General features: G+C 46.1%; 1 protein-coding gene across 1 annotated transcript in view; it reads right to left on the bottom strand.

Moving 5' to 3' along the window:
- Positions 1 to 4,548: 4,548 nt before the first annotated feature.
- UBE2G2 (ubiquitin conjugating enzyme E2 G2) overlaps positions 4,549 to 16,913 on the bottom strand; it is a 12,679-nt gene continuing 314 nt past the window's right edge. Inside the window, exons 3-5 of the mRNA XM_005425059.2 lie at positions 11,908 to 12,026; positions 8,308 to 8,448; positions 4,549 to 6,505 (exon numbers count right to left, since the gene is read on the bottom strand). Coding sequence (XP_005425116.1) covers positions 6,393 to 6,505; positions 8,308 to 8,448; positions 11,908 to 12,026 — 373 coding nt within the window. The 3' untranslated portion in view covers positions 4,549 to 6,392. The remainder of the gene's footprint in view (positions 6,506 to 8,307; positions 8,449 to 11,907; positions 12,027 to 16,913) is intronic.

Below are 16,913 nucleotides of genomic sequence, written 5' to 3' on the forward strand. Positions count from 1 at the left end.
AAGCTCATCCAGTCCCAGACCCTGCCACAGGCAGGGATACCTTCCACTATCCAAGCCCCATCCAACCTGGCCTTGGACACTTCCAGGAAACTTCAGTTTCTTCTCTGAGCAAAGAAGGCATTCATCTATCATGTGAGAGAGAATTCAACCTACAGGTCTTGTAGGATGGTGATGGATGGATAAAATAAAGCAAATGCCCCCTGGTCACTGACTGGGTGTTCCAGGGACAGATGCTGAAAGATTCAAATGCTAAGTGAAGCTGGATGGGGACACTTTGGACAAATGGCTTCTCTAATAATACGGATGTTTTTGTAAAGCCACTCTTCATACAGAGCCTTAGGAGCTTCCCACAGCCCACAAACCCCAGGCCTCCCACCAAGGCCATGGTTCCAAGGAGAAGATCCCATATCAAACCAGGATCTGGCCAAAGACAAAGCTCAACTTATAATTGCCTCTCCAGACAAAGTGAGCTTGAAAACACCTGGACTCCAGCCTGCCTGTCTGCCCTCCTCCTCCATTGCAAGAACTGGTGAGAAAAGCCAAGCTCTGGCTGAGCAAGGCCCCTCTGGAGCCACCCTCACAGCAAGCCTGTTAGATACCAAGGAAGGATCTCCAACTCCAGAGGTTTTTGCTTCAGAACAAGTTCACCTGATCTAACCCACTCCATATTTCACCATTTCCTAGCTCCCAGAAGGATGAATGGCAAGGGGAAGCAAGCTACCTCTGGGGATGAGCTCTGTTGCTCATTTTCAGCTTGGAGACCTGGCCATGCCTCTAACACACCTGTCTCACAGAGGGAGATCCCCCAGCACCTGACCTGCTGACCAAGCTTGGAGGGATCCAGTCTGATCAGATCTCAGGGATCTGACCCGAAGATCCCTCAAGACAGGGATCCTGTTGAAGCACCACACCAGGAGAGGAGTCTGTGTGAGCCCATCCCAGGCAGACTTAGCGAAGAAACCCAGATTCATTCAACATGCCAGCCCAATTGGGTTCAATCTGCCAAATTATTTTGGCATGGGGAGAACTGTTTGGGGCCCAAACTTCCATCCCAGCTGTGGGTGGAGAACCTCCCCATGCTGGGTCCTGCACCCAGTGCGTGGGTGCCCCCCACCCCCTGCGTGTTGCATCCTGCATTTCTCTGCTTTGAACCCACCCCTGGCTGCAGCAGGGGCGTTTGCCTTCCCTCCTCAGTGAGCTCTGGCCCAGGACAGCCCTTCCTGGCTGTGGCATTCACATTCTCTGAAAAAATTCCTTCGCCCAGGGTTTTTCTCCTGGGAAGCTGAAAGGCAGAGAGAGGCCTCAGAGAAAAGGAGAACAATTCTTATCTCATTTGCTTCTCCTGTGTTTTGCACCTTTGGAATGTGTTTGGAGATTGTTTACCCACAGGTGATTGTTCCATTGGATTCTACAGTGAGTTGTTTTCACTCATTGGCCAATCAGTGTCAAGCTGTGTCAGGACTCTGGAGAGAGTCACGAGTTTTCATTATTATCCTTTAGCATTCAGTAAGTATCCTTTCTGTATTCTTTAGTATAGTGTATTACACCTTAAAGCTCATCCAGTTCCACCCTTGCCATGGGCAGGGACACCTTCCACTATCCCAGGCTGTTCCAAGCCCCATCCAACCTGGCCTTGGACACTTGCAGGGATGGAGCAGCCACAGTTTCTTCTCCGAGCCACAGTTTCTTCTCTTCCTTCTGTGTTCTGTAATATAGTATATTATACTATAATGTAGTATAATAAAGTAATAAATTAGCCTTCTGAGAACATGGAGTCAGATGCATCATTCTCTCCCCACGTTGGTGGACCTGCATTTTCCAATGCCTGGCCATCCCTTCAGCCAGGGACACTCAGCTCTGGCCAGAGCTGTGACAGAGCCCCAGCCTCATCCCCCCCTCAGGATGGAGCACAGAGGAAGGGGACTCAGGCCAGGACTTGGCAGGGACATGACCAGACAGACCTGCTCCCAAATCCCTCCTGAGAGCTCCCACACACACACTGCTCCCTCCAGCAGCTCCCCTGTAACAACCCACGGGCCGTGGCACTGCCATTCGTTATCTATCAACACACCCCAACACCTCACCTACTGCCCAGAGTTCCAGCAGGGCTGTGAGCCACCTCCCAAAGCCACCTGGCTGGTTCTCCTGGGGTTCTAACACCACCTGCCCAGGGAGAAGAGCCATGGCAGCAGGCTGGGAGAGGCAGGAAGATCACCAGGATTGGAAGGTGTCTGTGCCATGAGACCTTCTCAGCTGGCCACAGCAGGAGCCCACACAGCTCCACTGTGGGAGCTGAACCCTCCTGCTTTATGCAAGGATCCAGTTTGCTGCAGAATAATAAAGTTTTAGTTCTTTTTGGCAAATAGAAGCAGGGAATCTAACCTTTAAACCTTCCATAGAGTTCCAGAATGGTGTGGGTTGGAAGGGACCTTAAAGCTCATCCCATTCCATTCCATTCCTTGCCATGGGCAGGGACACTTTCCACTAGCCCAGGTTGCTCCAAGCCCTGGCCTTGGACATTTCCAGCCTGTGCCAGGGCCTCACCTCCCTCACAAGGACATCCCAGCCATCCCACATTCCTGTGGGGCCAAGAGAGCACCAAGCAGGACCACCAAATGTCAGATGGCTTCAACAATTCCCTCCTCAATGATGGTTTCATCCCTGCAGCACCAGGGAGCCTGGCACAACACTTTGATGCCCAAGACATCAGGTGGCACCTGGCAGCAGGAGAGGGGACATCAGGAGCCCTTGCAATGCCACATCCAAGACAATCCCAGTATCAGCAGCACGGCTGGCACTGGGAAGGGACATTTCAGATCTCTGCTGCTTCTCCTTTCCATCCTCACAGGGGTAAAACACACAGAGCATCCTCACCAGGAAGACACCTGGCACAGAGCTTCCCTGTTGCCTCCATCCCAGGGCAGAGCAGCACCTTCCATTCGAGGTATCACCCCAGAAAGGCAAAAAAAAAAGCTGGCAGGGAGCCCAGGGCTGGCTCTGCCCCCGAGCTGCAGCCGTTTCATGTGGCTCCAACGCCTCTCACACTTTCAAAGGCACACCAACCCAGTTAATGGATGTCTCACAGCCCACTGTGTGTGTTCTGACACAGCCCCTGTGCCAAGGAAAAACAACAGTGAGCGTGTGTGGATGTGTGTATACACAAAGCATTGACAGAGGATGTTGCTTGCATTTTTATAGCTTTGTTGGAGGGTTTGGTTAGGATTCTTTTTTTAATATAAAAGCCTAAAAGCAAATACAATCCAGAGAAAAGGATTTTTAAAAAAAAATCTTTAATACTTTACCTACATGCATAACACCTGTAGAGCTCTGACACTCCCCGAGGAACATGTTTTATAGTAAGTGTTTCAGGCTGAAAAAAGACAACTGCCCAGAAAAACATTGCTACTGGCCACTACTGCACATCCTGCCAACATGAGTGCTCATTCAGGGACACAATTAAGTCTTTCAGGGAAGTCTATCCCAGGAGCTACACAGCAGCTTTACAAGCTTTAACCTTCAGGTGTTCCCCACCTGCAGGAGCTGAAGCCTCCTGCTTTATGCAAGGATTCAGTTTGTTGCAGAATAATGAAGTTTTAAGGTTTTTTGGCAAATAGGGAATCTAACCTTTAAACCTTCCATAGAGTTCCAGAATGGTGTGGGTTGGAAGGGACCTTAAAGCTCATCCCATTCCATCCCCTGCCATGGGCAGGGACACCTTCCACTAGCCCAGGTTGCTCTAAGCTCTGGCCTTGGACATTTCCAGCCTGTGCCAGGGCCTCACTTCCCTCACAGGGAGGAATTCCTTCCTAAATTATCACAATGAGCAACAAATTTCTTTTGAAAAGCACAAATGCTCACCCTCTGCCTTCAGCTGAGTAAACAGCCACCAGGTAGGACAGTTCTCACCCCAACACCAAGTTTCAGGGCTCTGAGGTGAACTTCTGCCCACATTTTGTCACCTTTAAGACTGAGAGGTAGATATGGTCACTGCGTGGCTTCAAATGCCCATCAGCAAGCCCACTGCATGCCAGTCACTTAAAAATAAAGGTTTTCTGCTTTTGAACAAAGATTTGAGGACTGTGGGGACTCTGAAAAGGAACTGGGCATCTGAGAAACCTGCTTGAGTAGAAATTATCCCTGTTTGTGGCAGGGGGCTGGAACTAGATGGTCTTTAGGGTCTGTTCCCATCCAAACCATTCAGTGATTCTGTGATCTATGTGTTCTCCTCAAATCCAAGTGCTGATACCAGCACATTCTGAATGAATTCACCTGTTGTATGTTCACAAGAACTTCCTAGGCCAGACACATGGATATAATGACATAAAATACTCCACATCTGCCCACTGTCAGATTTTTATTGTTTTCTTTTAATTACCCAGCCACTGCCAGCACTAGAGACAAGACATTTGCCTGGAAAGTCCATGCAATCATGTCAGCTCTTTCACTGCTAAAGTATGCCATGTTTTAGCTGGGTTAGAATGAACCCTTCCACCCCTTTGGAGCTGGTCTCTTGGCTGTGTGGTTACTCATACACAACACCCACTGCAATACATTTTAAAAGGAGAAAATATAAGCACTTTATTTTCAGTATACAGACTAAATCCCACCATAAAATCAAGATAATGAGCAAGCACACATGAAAAAAAAACACTCAGCACTTAAGCAAACCCCACTTTTGCCTTGTCTGTGTTTCTGCAGTGGCTCCTGCAGCTCTCCAGGGTTGTTCCCAAAGGTGGCTGCAGTACTCCCAGGAACAATCTTCCCTCTACTCCAGAAAACACTCCCAGTTTGCATAAAGTGCTACATTTTCCTGTATGCCTTGAAATACTAGTTAGGTACAACACTATTTCATCATCTCTGCTCCCAACCTATGTCCAGTCCCACTTCCACCCTGACATCAAAGCCACAATTATTTCTACAAGGAGGCAAAATCAGCAGGTTGTAGCAATACAGCTCTCCAGAGGTGCCCAACAATGGCAAAGTGTGATTTGCAGCACAGACAGCAAGACAGAAATGCTGAGCAGTTGTACTGCACACATGCACACGATCACCTCTGTAAAGCTTTCTTCATGGTGTGACTCCTTCCACATCACACTTTTTCACATTTAAAAAATAAAACAAAAAACCAGCCCTTGTCAAATTTAGCCCATTTAAAGCTGCCAACAAAATTGGATTCCATGTGCTATCAATGGGCATGTTATTGCTTGTAGTAAATTGGAGAAATTTGGACTTACACATGAGATTGGCTTGCAAAGCAGAAAGGTCAGCAGAGGCTCCTCAGCTGTTTTAGGAACTGACCAGCTGGTATTTCCTGCACCCTGCACACTGGCTCCAACACTGCAAATGTCCAAAGCACACCTAGTGCCATCACTGAGCAAACGGCCCATCCTCTCTGGCTCCTGTTTAATACACAACAGCACTCAGTGTAGAGTGTCACAGGTCATTTTTTTAAGTCCATCATGCTCACCTTGGCTCATTCACCTGAAAATGGGTGACAGGTGTGATGGCAAAGCAGTGCCAAATCCTCTCAACACTCACATGTCACCAGAGCGAGCTGATATTCTTGCAGAGCTGTGAACATGCCCAGCACAGCAAAAACATCCTCACTGGATTTTCCAGCTGCCAACGACCTAGCTCACCCAGGTGACCTTGCACAATGCAGCCTTCACACCTTGTGCCTCTGAGTGTGAGGTTTACAACTGAGTGTCCTCCAGGACTAATAAAGCAGCTCTTGGGATTTCTGCCAAGCCAACAGTGACTCAAAAGCTCAGTACAAACTCACAGTGGTACATGGGAACACCAGGCCATTCCAGACCCCCAGCCAGCCCTCACAGCTCACTCCCTAAAGTTCCTTTCTTTGCTAACACACCTTGACTACAGCCCTGCTTTACAGCCTCTCCTGCTAACTATACTCTTCAAATATACTCTTCAGCTCTGACTGCAACTGCTGCCCTTAACCTAACAAGTACAGAGTGGATAGAGCAATTCCTGTCTACTGCTGCTCCAGATGCAATGCTACCTATAAAAACACAACTAATTCTGCCAGCAGATGATCCAAACCAGCACTGCTCTCCAACAGCAGATGGGTGAGGGAGGGCTGCAGATTGCCAAATCTCCAGGCTTTCCACAGCACAAAGGAAGGTAGAAACAAGCAGCCTTTGAAACAGCATTGTCTCTGTATTTTTCTCTACTATTAAATCCCTTTTCCACACGATTTAGTGAGTGAACTAGAGGCTTCTCTGGAGCAGTGGAAGAAAAGAGATGGCAAATAAATAACGAATTATAAGAACTAGGCCAATAGTTTTACAAAGTTTTCCTTTTTGGTACCAGCACTGAGCACTGCTCATTTCCAGGTGGAGAGAAATACAAAACACTTCAGTCTCTCTGTGAGCTTAAAGTCCAAGTGACTTCTGCACAATCTGCTTGGCAATTTTGTTAAATTGTTCTCTGTCTTCCCGCCACATCTTGGAGGCGTCTACATTGGCTCCACTTTCATCATTTGGCTCTGAAACAAGAAAGACAAAGGTAGGTGGGCAATGGAGCCTCTTGCTTCTTCAGCAATGTCACTTCCCCAGGGCTTTGAAACACTTCTCCTCCTTGAGACTGCAGAAACATCACTACAGCAAATCCAGTGACAGCTCCTGCATTCCCAGAAGGCTCTGATTTAACTGACCACAAGAGAAAGGATATCACAACAAGTTTGGGTTTAGGCAAGAAACAAGTGGCACAGGAGCAGGACTTTCTTTTGTTTGTGCTTTCAGCAGTGGAGCTCCACTATGCACATGGCCAACACAATGTGGCACCCCCAGTACTGTCAAGGGCTTTTAAAAACGTGTGTTTCTCCCAGCAGAACAGTTTTTTCTTGTTCTCCAGCTTCCCAGACACAAAGCGCCTCCAAGCAGGCCACCCAAACAGGCTGTCCCTTGTTGGGATGGTTTGGTCTATTAAAAACCAACAAAACAATCCAAGGAAACCCATAGAATATGCTTTCACTTCTGCAACATCTTTCATGTTGATTCAGATGATTTCAGAATGCTTTATGAAGCACATGGAGTGCTGAAGTCTCAGGGGCTCCCTGTTTTTTATGGAGGTGAGCTGGAACCCAGGATTTACAAGGTCTGTGGGCAGCAGGACAGTGTCCTGGGGCTCCAGAAGGCACTGCCACACTCTGCTCACCTCCCTTGACACAGCAGTCACACCCACCCCAGCCCAGTTCATGGCAGTATCTGGGTTCCATCCTTCTCCACATAGTGCACCTTAGAAGCCAGCAGATGTGCAGATCCCCCAGCCTGGTGAACCTGGGCTTACACTACCTGCACAGCCAGGGCTCAGAGGTTTCCAGTGCCCTGAAAGAAGCTGACCACTGGTGTTTTAGCCTAATTTCTCCAAAAGCCATGGGAAAACAGGATGCAGAGGCAAAGAAGGAGACCAGGTGGCTCGCACCCTTCCCAGTCCAGGTGAGGCTGCACCACAAACCAAGCTCTTGGAAGCAATGGGAACCCCATGGGTACTGTTTGTCTGCACAGCTTCCCAACTCCAGGATACTATTCCAAAGCTAAAATAGCCCCTTGCAGGAATCTGTTGCTTGCTCTTTGGTCAACTTTGCAGCTTCTAAATCCATTTATCCTTCAAAACCAGTTCTAAGGGACATGGGTCTGCCCCCTTCAGGCAGTTCAGTGGCTCTGTTCACTTCTGGAAAATGGCAAATTTTTCAGAGAGCTGTACATGACAGAGCTGATCCACAGCCCTTGTTAGATTTAGGAAAAAACATCTGAAAGGCTCCACAAAAAGTTTTTCACCCCGGGTCTCTCCTCAAGAAGCCTTCCTCTGAACCAGAGACAGCAGAGTGGGGCACGTTCCCAGGCTAGGAACCACAAAGAGAAACAGAGTGTGCTGGCTTCTGAACCAGAGGCCATGGACTCCAGTTTACTGTACTGGTTTGGTCTGGTAACCCTTCAGCTGCCAAAGCCAAACCCAACACAGGCTGTAATCCACAGCTTTAAACATAAAGAACAGCACAGCAAATACAGAGAGGGCTTTGTCCAGCTGAGCCTCTTGGGACCACCTGACCCATCTCTACTGTCCCAGGTGCTACCAACCTGGAAGGAAAGCCTTGCAGTAACCCCCCTTACTAATTCAGTTGCATTTTTTCCAGCCCTTCTCAGAGGTTCACAAATAAATAAACAAATCCCAAGGCTTTAAGAACTGTGGCTGCTGCTGAGCAGCTTTCCATGTGCTTTGCTCAGTGAACAAGGCAAAAAGCAAGAGGCTGCACTCAGGAAGGGCTGCCAGGACAGCAGTGCTCACCTGCCAGCATGCTGACAACAGACAAGAGGATCTTCTCCACGCTCTGCACGGGGCTCCACCGCTCCGCGCTGCTCTCGTAGCCCATGGGGTCATCCCCAGGAGCGTGAAGGATGGAGATGCACACTCTCCCATCTGGGTAAACTGCACAAAAAGCACACAGGATTGCTTGTTACTTAGTGGAAATGATCAGCATCTCCATCTCTTGGACATAGAGCAGCCTTAAGGCTTAGCTCTTCTATGATTAAAACTAAATCCAGGTTTAAATTTCCTCTATAAGCAAGAGGACACAAAATGCGAAAAACAAAACCTCAGGGCAAATCTTCTTTAAGCAACTCCTTCCCAAAGTGCCTGCTGGGAGCATTTGTATCTTTTAATAACCAGTGAAAGGCTCCATGGAAAAAAAGAATGATGCAGCCTGGTGGAATAAGGCAAGAATTTCTGCACAGACACAGCTCCAAGCAGGTAACCAGTCCCACTTAAATGGAAATGAATGCACTGAATGCACATCAGAGTCCTCCACTGGACTGTGACCATGAAAAGGATTGCACAAAGGAGGGAAAAGTGTTATGTTGTATATATTATAAACATGAGAAAAAACAAAGTGTTATGTTAAATATATTATGAACAGTAGAACTGATCTTTTTTTGAACATTACTGAAGTGCAATCAGAAGAATTCCCACTACTTTTTTTTTTTTTCTTGCTTAAAGCTCAGCTGCATTAAAGCACCTGGAAAGAAGGAAACCTATGAATTAAGGATCCAGGTGCTTCCCCTCCCACCTTTAGCATAAGTAACAGTACAAGTTGTCTTCACAGAGACTGGACTCCACTGACTTGGTAATGAAACCAAACAAAGGCTGAAGAGGCAACTCAAAAAAAAAACCACTGCTCGACCAACATGGCCTAATTCTCCTGCATGGCAGGCTCCTGAGGAATGACAATTTTAATGCAATAATTTCAGGGATTCTATTCCTTGGGTGACCAAGCTGGTGCCATTGCCAGGAAAGCAAGACAAAACAAAAAGTGGGAATGACTGCTGGAAGCAGCTGTGCTCATTTCCAGCTCCTTCCATTCACCCACAGCTATGCCCAAGCATGTAAGCACTGTGGAGCACATTTATTTACAGTCCTTCCTGCAGCCCCAGGCTGGGGACTGGAGCTGCTCTAACCATAGCTGGAAGAGGGGCAAACAGCAGGGCAGGTGCTGAATCAGCACTTCCTGCAAGCCAGGAACCCACTGGCAGAAGGGATTTCACTCCTGTTCCTGCGCAGTGCCTCATTTAAAACAGCTGGAACACAGCAGCACAGTCAGGACATCAAAGGCTGATTGCAGGAAGATGTATGGATCTCCTCTGCCTCTGCTCAGGTGAGACCCACCCCTGTCCAGCTGTGGGGCCCCAACCTGAGGACGTGGAGCTGTTGGAACGAGTCCAAAGGAAGCCACAGAGAGATGCCCCAGGAACAGGCTGGGAGTGCTCAGCCTGGGAAAGAGAAAGCTCCAGGAGACTCCAGAGCCCCTTCCAGTGCCTAAAGGGGCTCCAGGAGAGCTGGAGAGGGACTGGGGACAAGGGGCAATGGCTGCACACTGCCAGAGGGCAGGGTTAATGGGATATTGGGAAGGAATTGCTCCCTGTGAGGGTGGTGAGGCACAGGGTGCCCAGAAACGCTGTGGCTGCCCCTGGATCCCTGGCAGTGTCCAAGGCCAGGCTGGAAAGGGCTTGGAGCAACCTGGGATAGTGGAAGGTGTCCCTGCCCATGGCAGGAGGTAGAACAGGATGGGTTTTAATGTCTCTTCCAGCAATCCTTCCCAAAGCACCCATGATCCTGTGATCTCCCCACAGGGATGCTCAGTGCCAATGCAAGCTATGCCATTCATCACTACTTAGTTACTTTTGCCAGAGTATCCAAGGACATTTTAATATAACAGAAAACAGTTCTGTGGTATCCCCATTCCCCCTTGACATAAGATAAACTGCAAAGATGAGGAGACACAGCAGACTTTTTAAACATTTTCCCTGTGATTTCTCACAGGGGGAGAAATAAACAGAAAAAGCACAGCCCAGCCACCCCTTTCTGGGTACAAGCAGCCCACCACAACCCCAGCTGAGAAGATTCAAGTGTCTGCTTCAGGTGATCTCAGCTTCAGATTAAGAAGACTCAGAGACACAGGGCTTTAAAGAGCTGAGCTGACCATCCAGCGTGTTCCAATTATCCCATGGAAGAAACACCCATGTGTAAAGCCACTCTTTAACACAGGAGTCAGGCAATTTGTGCTTCTCCACACCCCACTCCTCCTGGCAGTGCTGCACACAACACAGCTGCAAGCAGTGAACCTCAAGCCAAGGCCACAGCTGGAGCTGCAGGGACAAGGATTTGCTCAGGGAGACCAGTCCTGACAAGAAGTTTGGGTAAATTAGTCCAGCTGGAGCAAGGTGCTGACATGGCCACACTGCCTCCAAGTGCCAAAGTGCCCTGTGGTGACATCAGAGCTCCAGAGGTGATGCCACAACGCCTTGGGCATGTCCACACAGTTCTACGCTGTGACATGCAGGTGTGTCCTCCACAGGAGAACAAAGATGTGGATTAAATGGGTAAGAACCTGCACAAGTGGTGCTTCCAGAAAGGAATAACAGAGAAACTTCAAGAAATTGCAAAATTCCTTGTATGTAGGGTGAAATAAATGGACTGCCAGCTGAGATTATGACCTGTGTTTTCCAAGTGCAAGAATGTCAGCTGAAGAGGCAGCACTAGGCAGGAGAACAGCATTTGCCTTTTCCTTAAGGAACCCTAAGGGTTTTTAAAGAAAACTTAAGGTTTTTTCATGTCCAGGGCTCAAACTTGTTAACTGTATTTCTTGTCACTGCAATTACTCCCACTGAAGAGTCTTCAGATAATATTGTCACCATCACAGATTCACTAAGGCTGGAAAAGGTCTCTAACTCAATCAGTATCACAGAGCAAAGGCCAGCAAAGTCTTAATATTAAACACCTGTAAATGTGTTGTCTGCTCGGACAGAGCACTGTACTTCAGAGAGATCCCCTCAGAAATGTTAAACCTGTGATTTCATGGGGCAAAAGCCATGCTGACTAATAAAGCTGCACCCATGAACAACTTTTCAGTCATTAAAATAACACCAAAATACCTAAATACAAGCCGTAGAGCAAGAGTGAGTTCATGGTGTGTTGGGACAAGGCTCTCGGGCACGTGGTGGGATTCTTGGGGTTTCCTGCATAGGGCCAGGGGTTGAGCACCATGATCCTGATGGGTCCTTCCAAACTCAGCATACTCTATGATTCTGTGTCTGGAAAGAGCCTGCATTAATTCACTAAGTCTCACATCCTGTACAGAAGATTTAAAGGCATGGAATTTGCTGGAATCCTTTCTGGATGAGCAAATTTTTTATGAGGAATAATGGGATAAAGATAAAAGGAGCCTAAGACAGAGCAAAACTGTTGGACAGCTGAATACTCGTGCTGCCTGCTCAAGGTTGGGAAGAGAGAGAACCACCCTTGGGAAGGATGCCAGATCTCCTGCTGCAAAAGTTTCTTTTTAAGCTGCACAAGCAACCCACCCCCCTGTGCATCCTGCTGCATCAGACTCACTGTTGGGATGGAACATCTCACAGGTGAACCTCATCTTGGGAGGGCTCAGCGGGTAATCCAGCGGGAAACTCAGGATAGCAGGGAAAACCCCATACTCAAAACAGGTGTCTTCAGGACCCCTAGAAACAGATAAAATGTTATGCACCAAAGTTTTAAACAGCTCTTTCAGCCAAATTCTTGTCTAATGAGATGTTTGAGGCATGGGTTACATCATCTTCTCCAGGAAACAAAGAGTTAAGGTGCTCTTACCCCACACCTCATAAACTTAAATCCAAATATGAGGCTTGGGAGGCAAGGGGGAAATCAAAGCTTGCATGCTAAATTACTAGGAAGGTCACAACACTGTTTAATTAGCAGGGTGTGTCTGGATATAATTGGAGTATCTGGCTCCAAGGCATGTTCCAGGATTTGAGTGTCTGCACGTCAAGCGAAAGCAGAGGCAGGTGTGGGACTCCTGTGCCTTTGAAGATACTGTTATGCTCTGCAAGACAGAGATGTCAAATGCTGGAGCTCAAAATTAATTTATAAATGCCACAGAGATCCCAACCGCCAGTATCTAGCACAACCACACAAACACTTATCACTGTCTGATGCAGAAAGCACAGCAAAGGTTTGTAAAAATAAAAACACAGCTCAGAGGCCATAATTGCCAGAAGAGATGCAGGACAACAATGTGTCTTTGCAGACTTCAGCTATTGAGTCTGCCCTCCCTCCAGTGCAGGTGGAGAACAAATGGCTTCATCAGGGCTCTTGTAGAAACATTTCCTTATTGTGTTCAGAATCTAGTTCAAAGTGCAGCAGAGTTGAGAACATAAAGACAACTATTTTACCCTGCCTACATAAAACACTTGTGGAAAGTGAGCAAAAACCAAGTTATTTGTGAGCAAAAAACAAGTAATAAATCATTAGCCATGATTTACTCAAACTTGATGAACCATCTGGAAGTTGTAACACAAATATGATTTCCCTTGATTGGAAAGATGACGGAAAAAGCTTCAGCACCAAAAATTGTTGCCAAGGAAACCTCATGTATTTAGTAAAAGGCTGTTCCAACAAAGGTTCCACTGTCTGGGAAATAAGGGTTAGGAATATATTCATGCCTCCTCCATCCAGTCCACATTCTCCATGCCAGAACGAACATTAAAGTTGGAGAGCAGCAAATCCTAAAGCACTGGAAGACTTACTGTCTCAAACTTGGGGATTCAAAAGACTTGGCTGGCAGATAAACATAAGAACTATGTGATTTAAACATGAATATTGACACTGGCAGGTAAGGTAAGAGAAATGCACCAACATTCTGCAAGAATGAAAGCTAAACTGTCTCAACCACTTTGTTCCCTTTCTGGCTTTTTCCCTAAATTTAGTCAGGATTCAATTCACATCTGAGAGTAAACTGAATGCATTTTTTCCTGACCATTTTAATTCCAGCTGCATTTTAAAGGCTTATTGTTGAACTTCTGAGAGTATGTACATACAGGCATTGAAAAGCTGGTGGGTGTCTATGTTCTGTTTTGAGAGCAAACCCACAGCCTTAAGGGCTCTTCTGTCAAATACACTCAACCCAACATACTCCATTTTAGGCCCTGCATTATGTGAGCAAAATGCTTTTGTTTTAGCCACTCAGCGCTGCCAGGATCAACTTCAAAGAAATTATTAAAGTTAATCCAAGACAGCATTTGCAGCTACAAAACACTCAGCATTTGAACTTGACAGCATCACTTTTAGCTCACAAAGGACATTGGCAAGGCCAGGGAGGTAAGAGCATGGCAGCTGCTGCAATCACCCCCTGCTCTGCAGTTATTTCAAAGCTGACAAGAAGACAAAGCATGAAAATGAGAAGCTCTGCCCTCCAGGAGCAGAGAAAAGAGTGGTGGGTATCTTCCAAATTGGAGAGGGAAGTACCTTGAGGAGGGCAGCTAATGGGAGTTTGGAGAAAAGGCTCCTCAGGAGGGACCTTCTACAAATGCCTGACAGGAGGGTGCAGCCAGGTGGGAGTCAGGCTCTGTCTCAGAAGACAAGAGACAAATCAAGAAGAAACAGCCTCAAGTTGCAAGAGGAGAGGTTTAGGTCGGATATTGGGAAAAATTTCTTCCCTCAAAGGGTTGTTCAGGCTGCCCAGGGCAGTGGTGGAGTCACCATCCCTGACAGCATTCAAAAACCATGTGAATGTGGCACTTGGGGACACGGTTTAGTGGTGGATTTGTCAGGGCTTGGGGAATGGTTGGATTTGATGTCTTAACGATTCTGTGATTCTAATTCTATAATCACAGCTTCACATACATTTGCAAATGGCTTATTTGTGAAAAGATGCTGGAAAAACACCAAACCCCACAATCATCAGATGCCCAAAAGGGGAATGGAAACAAAAGTCATAAGCCTAATTATAGATCTAATTACCTTTCTAAACAGCTTTGTGATAAGTTGACTTCAATTTATGCTGTTTAGTTTTCAAGCAATCTTTAGGCTAATAAAGTCCTTAACCATTGCATGCTTTTGTGTCTTTTGGGGATAAACTTTAATAGCAACACACACTTGTACCTGCCAGCCAAAGAGGGCAAGACTTGGCCTTGAAATGTTAAATCCATGAACACAACACAGCCTGGAGGGCCTCATGCAGCACCAGGGAATTGAGCAACATAAGGCAAAGTCTCCTGAAATGATGTTGCAAAGACCTGGCTTTCAACAATGCTCCCCACCTCTGGTCTTCAGAAAGGTTTTCACATGGGTATTATCAGTTCTGTGCCCATCACATTAATTCTAGGAGTGTAAGATTTGTTCTCTCCTTTATTTTATTATGGTCTTAACATTTATGTATTTCACATTCTTCCAGCACTGCTGCTGCAGACAAGAACACTGGAGATGCAAATAATGATTATTTCCATGATTTAAAAATGCAATGTTTTATCTCCAAGTCAAGCTCTTGCATCAATCTATGTAACATTACCCAGCCTACCTTTGAATGGATAAATGAGAGATGTCTTTTTTCTCTTAGGTCTCTTTTTTTTTTAAAGTTATGTGCCATTATATAAAGCTGTAGCTTTATAGAAATTGGGTGAAGGAAAGAAAGTATTCTGCTCTTTTCACAATTATGTTTCTTACCATTTGCACTTCATCTGTCTAAAAATCTGAAGGCAGCTTTACTCCTGTTTTCTCATCTGCATGCCTCATTCCCTGAATCTCACACAGCACATCTGAGATTACACAACACTGGAGGGAGACCACCACAGACAAATACAAACAAGTCATGTAATTTACTTTCCAAAGGCATTGTAAACACTGCTACTAACAAGATTTGTAAAGAGATGAAAGTAACCAAATGTGTTTGGGGTAAACATGTTTCTATTGTATCACACCTTCAAAATTGAGCAGATCTTAAAATATAACTTTATTATGACACACACACAATGCAGAAACCAAAATTAAAGCACCTCCGCCTCTCATTTTACGCTGACAAAGACCTGAAGCTCAACACTCAGCACTTTAAAGGGCTTTCAAGTCTGCAGAGCAGCTCCTCTGCTCTTTAAGGATGTGACAGGAAACATCAGAAAAGGTATTTTCTAGGCAATTCAGAAGTACTGCTGAGCGTCCCTCAGGAAATCTCTACTCAGCCACAGCAGCTCTGCTAGGAGGAAGCACCAATAAGCAGGAATTTCCTTCCATGTTCCAAGAAGTGCATTAAACCCTCTGGGATTTCCACACTGCCAGCAATCACAGCTGTCTGACCTGAAATCTGGCCCATTACAAAGCAGATGTGCTGACTATGCCTCTCACAGAAAGCCCAAGACCCTGCAGCCAAAATCTCTGATGTCAGGCAACAGAACAACCAATTTCCATGCTAAGTGTTTCTTTTCAGGGAACTGAGCTACCAGGAAGCACAACCTGTTATCCCAGGAGAAATCACTGCACATAAGCAGAGGCATTGGAAAACCTGCCCAGATCACAGCAGGCACAGAGAGAGAGCAGGGTCACAGCCACTGCCTGCTGTCCCCAGAGCCCGCTGGGACAACCCAGCCCTGGCTGAAGGAAAGGAAATCACCAATTCTTACCAAAGGAATCCTGAAATACAGGGCCAGGATCCACCCTAACAACACATCACCAGCTTCAAGGTGGACTCAGTGGTCTGGAGCTTCTTCATCTTTTAATTGTGCAGCATTTGCATAAATTGTCAGATGTGAGTGACAAACGTCTTTTTCCCTCTCTTCTAGCATTTTAGAACTTTATTTTGTAAAAATCACCAGTTATTCCATGTACTCAAAGTTCCCAAAGAAGGTACAGCAGGAGTAGGAGCACAAGAAAGAGAGAAGACACCCTGTAAGATGCTGGGCAAAAGGATTTTGTCTTTTTATGGCAAATTTTGCTACCAACAACCACACCCATCAGCTGGGGAGTGGAAGAGAGAGAACACAGCTTTGTAAAGGAGTTTTCATCAGCCCCAAAACACAGCAGGTCAGGATCAGAGCTATTCACCAACAGAAGAGTGAGTCTTTTTCTACACAAAACCACTGCATCCAACTCTTGACAACACCAACTGATTCATGAAGGGTAAAGAACTTCAAAAGAATTTTTACTTTAATTTCAATACTTTTTCTGATCAGAATCTTTCAATATTTCAATAAAAAAATAGTAAATAAATTAATTTTAGACATTGATTTTTTTTTTCTCCTGTCACTAATAATTTGTGTATTTTACTCCACTCAAGACTTGTCCTGCACTTGCAGTTAGGCAATGTTCCAACAGGTATGTGTGATCTACAAGCAACTGTTTGTTTCTTACAGTGTTTGTAAATGCAAAATATATCCAAGGGAGCCCAAATTAGGATTCCTGACAAATTTGTGAGCTTGTTATTATGACACCTGTACAAGAAGTTATCATAACAAGTTTGTACACATCACCAATGCTGCCTCTGTCCCTCTGTTTAAAGTTCAAATTTAAATCCCTGCTTGGATCAGAGGAATTTCCAGCCCAAGACTGGCCAATGCTGATGTCTTACAGAACTGACAATCCTT

The sequence above is a fragment of the Geospiza fortis genome, unplaced genomic scaffold (genome assembly GCF_000277835.1).
Source record: "Geospiza fortis unplaced genomic scaffold, GeoFor_1.0 scaffold118, whole genome shotgun sequence".
Classification (NCBI taxonomy): domain Eukaryota; kingdom Metazoa; phylum Chordata; class Aves; order Passeriformes; family Thraupidae; genus Geospiza; species Geospiza fortis.